Source organism: Gavialis gangeticus, unplaced genomic scaffold (assembly GCF_001723915.1).
Source record: "Gavialis gangeticus isolate Ggan-Ray unplaced genomic scaffold, GavGan_comp1, whole genome shotgun sequence".
NCBI classification, from domain to species: Eukaryota; Metazoa; Chordata; order Crocodylia; family Gavialidae; genus Gavialis; species Gavialis gangeticus.
Window position 1 is genome coordinate 9,376,376 of NW_017729034.1, and position 9,056 is coordinate 9,385,431.

Genomic DNA, 9,056 nt, shown 5'->3' on the forward strand with positions numbered 1-9,056 from the left:
GAGAAAGAGAGAGAGAGAAAGAGAGAGAGAGAGAGGAGGGATTCCCGAACCACTACTCTTGAAGCAGTTGGAAACCCAGGTCTTAAACACAGTGCCAAGGATGCTCTTCAGGCTTGTTTCACCACCCTATTTTTGTCATGGTGTATGTGGAGCAGGAGGGCATGGACAGGGCTTATTTCCTCAGCAGTGCGACTGACACCCTGCCCCTGTGACACTGACATGGCCACAAGGCTCAGTGTGACTGAGCACCAAGGGCAATGATAGGTCCCACAAGAAATTTCATGTATGGATCTAAACCAGTAGTTCTCTATGTCTGTAGACTCAAGGCACTCCTTGTTAGGCTCAAGGCACCCTCCATAATTTTGGTGAATTGAGCAGCACCCCATTTCAAAAACTGATTTATATATTACAGTGCTTACTTCCTTGCAGAAGGACCTGTGAGGGTGGGGGAGCAGCCAGTCAGGGAGAAACCTGAGCTTGCTCTTATCTGCTTATTTCCTCACACCTGGAGCCTTATTTCCTCACACTTTCTGAAACTCACTTCTAAGGATCTCAGGGAACCCTGGTTAAGAATCACTGATCTAGACAGTCCATAAGGAATTGGAGGTTTCTGGATGCAAGGCTTCTCTCTGGACTGTTTTGAAATTAGGGAGGCTTAGTCATCTTCTTTGCTGTCTCTTGGGGTTCAGTGCTATGGGAGAAGTTTAAGCCACAGCAATTCTGCTTACCTTTGTTTGCAGCTGGTCTTGTGATTTTCAGGGTCCCACACAGCCAAAGAGTAGATGTTGAGGGGCAAAGTTGGTGTTGCATGCTTCCTCTTCTTGCTCTTTGGTCCCACTGTTGGAAAGTAAGAGCTAAGGTGGGTCCACGACTTACAGAGTACACACTAGATGAAGAGCATCAAACCACTTCTGGGGTGGCTTGTGCAGAACACCAGCCCCCTTTTTATTGTTTCTTTTTGTTGCTTCTTCCCAGGAAAAATCAGCCTTTTGGAGAGCTTCAGTTCAGTGGTGCGAGTTGCTGTGGAAACATCAGACCTCCAAGTAGAGGTGGAGCTGGTGCCTACAGTGGAGATCTTAACCTGCTGGCCAGAGAAGGCCCAGTGGCCTCGCTGCCTCAGGCGCTGGCCTTCCCAGGAGAAAGTGCAATGTGTGAAGGTACCATGTGTTAGGGGAATGGGAGGCCTGGTGGTGCAGTGGAGGGTGTTGCCTTCTTGTCTAAAACAGTGTTTTTTAACCTGTGATCTGTGGAGGCCCAGGTATCCTCAGACTATGTCTAAGGGGTCTGCAAAATGTGACTATGGTCAATCAAAAGTATGTGAATACCCACACTTACAAATTAGAGGGGTCCATACATTCTGAATCATTCAGAATTCCCAAAGGGGTTTGCACCACCATTCAACATTTTTTAGGGGTCCACAAATGAAAGTCCCACAGCCTGGGCCCCAGACTGACTGGAGCAGGGGATGATAATTACTTTGCATGTGTGGCTGGTCTAAATGTATTGCATGATTAACCAGTTAATCAAGAAATATGTCGAGTGTGTGGCAGGGGCCTAGTTTTTGCAAAGCGTTCTTGCAGGAAGGCCAGTGTTTGCTGAGCAGAGATGAGTAGGAAGAGGTGGAGGCAGTGCACTCAGCTCCACCGGAGCCTGATATCCACCATCCCTTGCTGCTTTAGTCTCCTCTCTCTTCCTGTCACATTTCTTCGCTGCAAAGCATCTTGTCATACTATCCCACTTCTATTGGTCTTGTCCTGTTATTGACCAAGGTCTGCCAGGGCTGAGCTTGGTCAGGTCAGCACTGACCTGTTGTCTATCCTGCAGCTCCAGGTCAGGAAACTGTTGTGTAATTCTGTGTTCAGACAGCCAAGATGAGGATACACTTGGTAGGAATCAGGGTGTCTGTTGTGTCTGTCTCTTGTGACTTGGTCCAGGGTGCCATGCCAGGCACCTCAAGAGGTGGCAGACAGGAGCTATGGGGCTTCCCTTTAGCCTGTTCTGTGCTGCTCTGGGGACAAGTTTGCATCTCATCCTGTCTCCCTCCCCTCTCCTCTACAGTCATTTGGCTTTAACCTCTTGGCCCGCTCCAATTACCACTGGCAGCTGGGCTTCTCTCGAGCTGAGTGCCTATTGATGGAGGGCATTGATGAGGATGGGGGGTGCCGCATGAAGTGCTTCCGGGTCATGAGGCAGATGAAGGAAGACGTCTGGTGCAAAGGAAACAAGCCTGTTCTCACTTCCTACCACCTCCAAGTAGGTACAGCAATCATGGTGATGGGGGAGGCAAAAGGGGAGCCCCTTCCATCCTGCCAGTAGCAGGTGAACAGTGTCCTCATTGCAGGAACCTCTTCCTGACTGGAAACATATAGCAGAACCTGAGGCTGTTGATTGTAGCCACGTTGGTCTAAGGACATACACAAGCAAGGTTCTTTGGGTAGATATGATATCTTTTATTAGACCAAGTAAATAGTTGGAAAAAAGTTCTTTGCAAGCTTTTGGGCACAAGCACTCTTCTTCAGGCATAGGGAGACTCTGCTGCTCTTATGAATTCTCCAGGGTAGAAAAGAAGCTAAAATAAACACGAAGTCTGTTTTCTACTTTGGAGAACTCATAGTCTCCCAATGGCCGAAGAAAGGTGATCCTTTTTCCAACTATTTACTTGGTCTAATAAAAGACAGCAGAACCCAGATACTTGGCAAGATTAGGTTCCTTACTGCCTTACAAAGAGGAGGGTTTGCAAAGTCTCTGGGGCTGGGGGTATATCTAGCCACAGCAAACAACTGTGTGGGACTCCTGAAGGGACTCCAGCTGTTCGCTGAAGGTTTTATTTCCAAGGGTGCCACTTCCCTAATGAGCTGTGCAGGACCCTCAGCGGAGGCGCTCCCGCTGAGAGGAGAAGCAGCATCCTTTGATGTTAAAGCCACAGTGAACAGGTGATCAGCTCATCCTTCATCCAGCCATCTGCCTTGAATGAAGGGGGCTAGGAACCAGCTAGTTATGAATGACCTGAGTTCTGCTATAGTTCAAATAAGCAGGGCTGAAATGGCTACTGTTCTTCCTCATTGCCTTCCCAGGAGCTCCCCTCAAAGTGCTATCCGCCATTTCCCTTACCCAGCAGAACAGATGCCATCTGTCTACATCCCATAGGCACAGCTACAAGCATTAGCAGTTGCAAATTTATAAGGCAGCATCCAGAATTCAGGCAGCACCAGAAAGAAGGCTGCTTGTGCCTTACACTGCCCCATGTAATTGCCTGATCAGCTGCTAGTTCTTGACTAACATTGTACGTTACACGAACACACTTGGAGTTTCTACAGATGCCACCACCTGAGGATCACAGAGGCTAGGTCTGCATGGGCAAACCCTGGGCTATCATCAAGGAAAAAGCCCTTCCCACTTACACCTGCTCCACACACACCAGGGTCCAGCCATTTAGCAAAGTAGACAACCTAGAGGGGTCTTCAGTGCACACCAGAGTGCTGCTCTGTCACCTTCTGTGTCTCAGGAGGGCCCAAGGGTGGCTCTGGGCACATGCTGAGGGCTGCTTCATGTTGTATGCGCTGCTCACTTACCAGGCTCAGGAGGGAGCAGGGCAGAAGTGAGAGGGCAGAGGTGTTTCTTAGTGGTTCTCCAGGGCTTGGCAGGAAAATGTCTGTTTGGCCAAAGCCTTTTACTACCATGAGCCCCAGAATCCTCCCAATACCTACTGTGGCGCAAAGAGGCCAGCAGAAGAAGGGAACAGCCTTTGAAAGGCAATGGGACACATGTGGAGTCACTCAGGGAACTGCTGGTTGTCCCTGGCTCTATGCTAGCCAGTGCCAGTAGTGACTGTTTTCCTCTCATGGCTGTCTGGGGCCATGGTATGAAAAGGACTCCTTGGGTTTCATTCACCAATGTCCACATTGCAGCACTCATTACAGCACCCAGATGGGTCTGCTCAGCAGTGAGAAGGTAAGGGCTGGCTGCCTAATGGAGCTAATTCCCTTGTCTTCATGAGCTAATTCCCTTGTCTTCGTGAGCCGTCCATGCCAGGAGCCAGGCTTATTCACAGGGAAGCACACCCTGCCACAGCTTCCAGTCCCCAGGGCTGCAAGCCCAGCTCCTTTCCCCAGGTGAGTGGGCCCTTGGCAACAGCCCTGTAATGTTCCCTTCTACCCCCACAGATGGTGCTGCTCTGGACCTGTGAGAAGTACCCGCGTGCCAAGGACTGGCGCTACTTCCGGGAGGGCTTCCTGCGCTTGGTACGGAAGCTGCACAAGTGTGTGAGCCAGCACTTCCTGAAGCATTACTTCCTCAGGGATGCAAACCTGTTCCAGTATGCCAACACCAGTGACCTGGACCTGGTGGCAGGCAAACTGATCATCTTCCTGGAGAACCCTGTGCTCTGCCTGGACTGAACTACCAGTGCCTCCCCATCCAGTCCCGTCCATACCCCAAGCTCCTTTTGTGGCTTGTGGTTGCTCTTCCTGCCCTTCCACAGACACTGATCAAATGCATCATGAAACAGAAGAGTCCAGCTGGGTATGGGTAGAGACCAAGACCACATGCCAAGCGAGTGCCATGTGCCATCTGTAGTTGAAGTCACTGCCATCCAAACCCCTAAGCCACCAGGCAGAGCAGCACAGCCCTCCTAGTGGTCAGTTCTGTAATGTCTAAACCAAAGGCAGCATGGGCTAGTGGCAAGAGCAAGCACCTGCCACCCACTCTGTAACCATGTGCATGTCACTTCACCTTTCCGTGTCTCCCCACACTGATGTTTTAAACTGGGTTAATCTCCACTTTCCTCAGCAGGTTGTTAAAAGGATAGAGGACTGAGCACATGTAGAGAGTTCAGAGGTGTTTGGATGGAAATTTCTGCTGAAGCACCATGTATTGTTATTTCCAATACTCCATCTGCAGCTCCACAGAACTTCCACCTCTCTAAAGACAATTTAATAGATCATTGCATGAATAGTCCAATTGCTGGTTTTTGTCTTCTCTGCTGTCTTCCCTGTTGATTTTTGTCCCTAGATTTTTCCTTGGAAGGGCAGGATGGGGAGAGGAGCTGTCTACCTTTGCCTTTCCCACCCTTCCCAGTGCCACACAGTGCATGCAATGAAGATGTTTGCCATGAGAGGCCTCTTGCTCCTCTGGCTCTGCCCAGTTGGCCAGGGGATGAACAGATTTCCTGCCTTTTGGTCCCTTTGTCATTCCAGGTGGTAAAAGACAGCTGAAGAATTTTCTACGAGGTCCAGTGCTTATATATTTTTTCAAAGCAATATGTTCAATATTATAATACCCAATACTATTTTCAAAGCAAAGTCTCAGTGTTCCAAGGAAACAAGTTTTGAGATAACCGTTTGTTCTGGTGTCATGCTGCTCATGTTATTTATTGACTCAAAGTACAATAAAATGGCCTTTTTCCTGCCTCCTGCATGGATCACAGCTTTCTGAAGTACTCAGATTGAGAAAACTCCTCTCAGCTCTCCTGGCAGGGACACCATCTTCTGGCAGTGCCCATCACACAGCCTGATCTCCATTCTAGGCCCATACACCCTTTCATTTACTTGTACACTTCAGGGGGCATGAAGCTCTTGTTGTTACTAGGGTGAAGAATGGCTAGCCCAAAGATCACTGAGATGGGTGTGTGGCTATCACTGCAATAGAGAGGACTGGGGTGGCCAGTGGCCAGCCCAAAGTTCCTTGAGATGGACATGTGGCCATCACTGTGATAGGAAACCACTGTTATCTCTTTTCCCTCACTTTTCCAAGCTCCTTCCAGTTTTCCTCCTGCCAGTCACTCATTGAAAGACTCAATTTCTCTCTCTCATAAGCCAGTTTCCTCTGTACGCAGGCCCAGACTTCTTGAGCTTTCTCCCCTAAAGCTCTCCCTTCTGTTCTCTCTTCTTGACCCACCAAGCATAGAAATATCCCTCAGCTTAACAGCCTGCATTTCCACAGAAAAGAGAAGGTGCCAGTGGCATCAGGTTATCAATGCTTCCTGCCTTCCAGATCCCTCCCCCTGCCTATCACCTCCAGACCCTCTTCCCTTCCTCAGAGCTCCCTCAGACAGGGTCACATCAGTCCCTCTACAGAGCCCATCTCCCCTTCCTTCCTGGCTGTCACCCTGTGAAGGAAACATAAGGTGCACTGTATACATCAGGTCCCCAGTACCAGCTCCATCCGATATGCCCACAGAGCATCTGGATGGCCTCACTCCATCAGGGTTGTCAAGGAATACTTGCGTCTGTGGCTACAACCAGTTGTTTTATGAGGGACTTCTCACACCTTGCCCACATGCATCGCTCAGCAGGAATCAGGCACCCATCGCTTGGGCAGACAAAGCTCCTTTGTGCACAGTGGCGGCAGCAGCTGCTGCCCAGTCAACCTCTCTCTTTTGAACTCTGCCTCCCCTTATCAGTCCTTCAGTGAAGCTCAGCAAGAGGATGCATTAGTAAAACACACCCCATTTGCAGATGCCAAGAAGGAAAGAGACGGGAAGTGCTTCACGCTTTGGTTTCTTCCCTCCCTGCAGCCACCCTGCAGTTAAGAGGATGGCAAAGCTGAAGAAACCTTGAGAAATGGTGGAAGGGGCTAGAGAGCATTAAGTTACCCACGAATACTGGGAAACTGTGGCATGACAGCACCCCCTCGTGTCAAATTCCAGAATACCCCCTACTCAGTTGGTTTAATAAAAGATATATATATATCCCCCCCATGTTCCCAGATATATATATATATATATATATATATATCATCTTTTATTAGACCAACTGAGTAGCTGGAAAAAAATTCTTAGCAAGCTTTTGTGTGCAATCACCCTTCTTCAGGCATAGGGAGTCTCTGTGCACGCGCACACACACACACACCCGTATTATTGTACATTAAGGTTTCTCCATTTCTCCATCCTGGTTTAGTAAGGGAAAAGCAATTCTTGTCAGAGTTGGCTCAGCTCTCATCACCCAGTGCATAGTGGCAGAAATCAGAGATTTATTAGATCCAATCCTCTGACTTCTGGTGTCTGACCAGCCTTCGCTGTCCCTCCTGAATGCTGCCCAGTCTCCACATTTCCCTTACTCCAGTGGTAGGAAGGGAAATGTGGTAGGAAGGCTGGCTGTGTCAGGGGTGCTAGGGATGGGGTCAAGGAAGGTGTTATAGAGGCAATGCAGGGGAAGATCCCAGTGTGTGCAGGGAATCACCACCCATCTCGTCTCTGTGCTGCTGTTCCAGCCAACCCACCTTCCACCACCTCCTGGGAAGACGGACACAACCATCCTACATGTGAGGAGCCTGGTGGTTCCAATTTACTCGCTCTACCACCAAATGTGGCCACTACTACTGTGAAAGGTAGCAGCTGTTTACCTTTTATACCCTACCATCCCAGAGACACAGGAATTAAACCATGCTGAATCTGACTGAAACTAGATGAGGGCTGTAGGTATGCAGTGTCCAATGGAGTACAGTTCTGGGACTCCTGTGGAAAGTAACTGTGGAGCAACTGATGAGCAAAAACTGATCATGGCCCTGAGGTGAAAGAATCTGGCTAAGTGTCCTCTGGTGGGCACTCACCAGGCTGTTGGGAGCCCACCACTGCATCCCCCATGCACTTCTACCTGTGCAGTCTGAGCACAGCCCAGGTACTGCTCCTGGCATGGAGTCTCAAGGTGCATCAGAGGTACACACCCTCCCCTTATCCTGGATCCTGCAGTTCATAGCCAAAGCCCTGATCATCAGATTCCTCTGTCACCCAAACACATGCTCTCCCCAAACCCACACTGGGTAGGTGCTCTGGGTTCCCCTGAATTCTCAGGGGAACATGTGACAAGAGGAAGCAAGCAGATAGACTTTGCACAGGGCTTCTGGACACAGCATGGCAGGTCAGTTGGAGAGGGATGTCATAAGCAATATGCTACAGTCACTCTATGCAACTTACAGGCTTATGGCAGAGCTGGTAGAATTTAACAGGGTTAGATGGTTAGTGTCAGGAGGTCAGGGCAGCAGGCTAGCCAAATTGCCACCAGCTGGCCCTACTTACCTGAATTGGCCTGGTGGCTAGTGGCCTAACTGCTCTCACTTGGCCCCAGTCACCATTCAGTGCCCAGCAGGCTACTCAACAAAACATGATACTGCCCTCTCTAGCCCTTGGCCTCTGGGTCCCTACTTCTGGTCTCCTGTGCCCTGGATCCTGCTTCATGATTTCATCCTGGTTCCCACCTACCTATTCCTGATTCTCGACTTTAACCCAGACCCTCATGTTCCCAGACTGCCATGCTGGCACCTTGACCCCTGTGGCTCCAGATCCCTGTCCTCAGACAGCTGGCTTCTGGCATGTGACTTATCTAAGCAATAGCTCATGTCCTGGTCACATGCAGCTAAAGGTGCCTGCTCCAGACCCCTTGGCTAGTGGCACCAATTTTAGACCCATGCCCTCCAGGTTCCTGACCCTCTCCACTTGGCCTGTGGTTCTACCCAGGTTAACCACCTACACCCTGATCCCTTATAGACCTCAGCCTCCTAACCTGCCTGACCTTGATCTCCTGCCTCTAGTCCAGACCTTTAGTTCTCTAATCTTGTCTGTTCCTGATACCAGGGGGCCAAGTCCCCCCCATTCACATTGCAGGCATGCCCCTGATGGTTGGCCACATGGGTAAGCATGTGTTGCCCCTCACAGAGAAAATGAGGTGAAAATACAGCAATTGTTTCAAAGGAAAGAGGACATTTTTCTGTCAACACACAGGAAAAAGCACATAAACTATTTGTCCTCCAGACCACAAATGACTGACTCTTCCACATTCAGATAAAGATTTTCAAGTCCCCAAGTCAGCTGTTTTTAGCCTACTCCAGAAAACCCTTTCTCTGCTGAATCCATCTCCTCCTTCTCAGAGAAAGTCAGAGAAGCCAGCAGCTGATAGGCTTTTGATCTCCTCTCCTTCAGAGGGCTTTGCTACAAGGAGACAGGCAGGGTCTTTTGAATGCCTTTCTCCAGGATTGCTATGAACTAGGACTCTGAGTCTCTTCAGGTAAGAATAGTTTCTCCAGGACTTATTTTTTGTTTTTTGGGTCTTTTCCCTCAGCCT

General features: G+C 49.5%; 1 protein-coding gene across 1 annotated transcript in view; it reads left to right on the top strand.

Moving 5' to 3' along the window:
* MAB21L3 (mab-21 like 3) overlaps positions 1-4,948 on the top strand; it is a 59,675-nt gene extending 54,727 nt beyond the window's left edge. Inside the window, exons 5-7 of the mRNA XM_019527266.1 lie at positions 976-1,157; positions 2,059-2,253; positions 4,164-4,948. Coding sequence (XP_019382811.1) covers positions 976-1,157; positions 2,059-2,253; positions 4,164-4,397 — 611 coding nt within the window. The 3' untranslated portion in view covers positions 4,398-4,948. The remainder of the gene's footprint in view (positions 1-975; positions 1,158-2,058; positions 2,254-4,163) is intronic.
* The last annotated feature ends 4,108 nt before the right edge of the window (positions 4,949-9,056 follow it).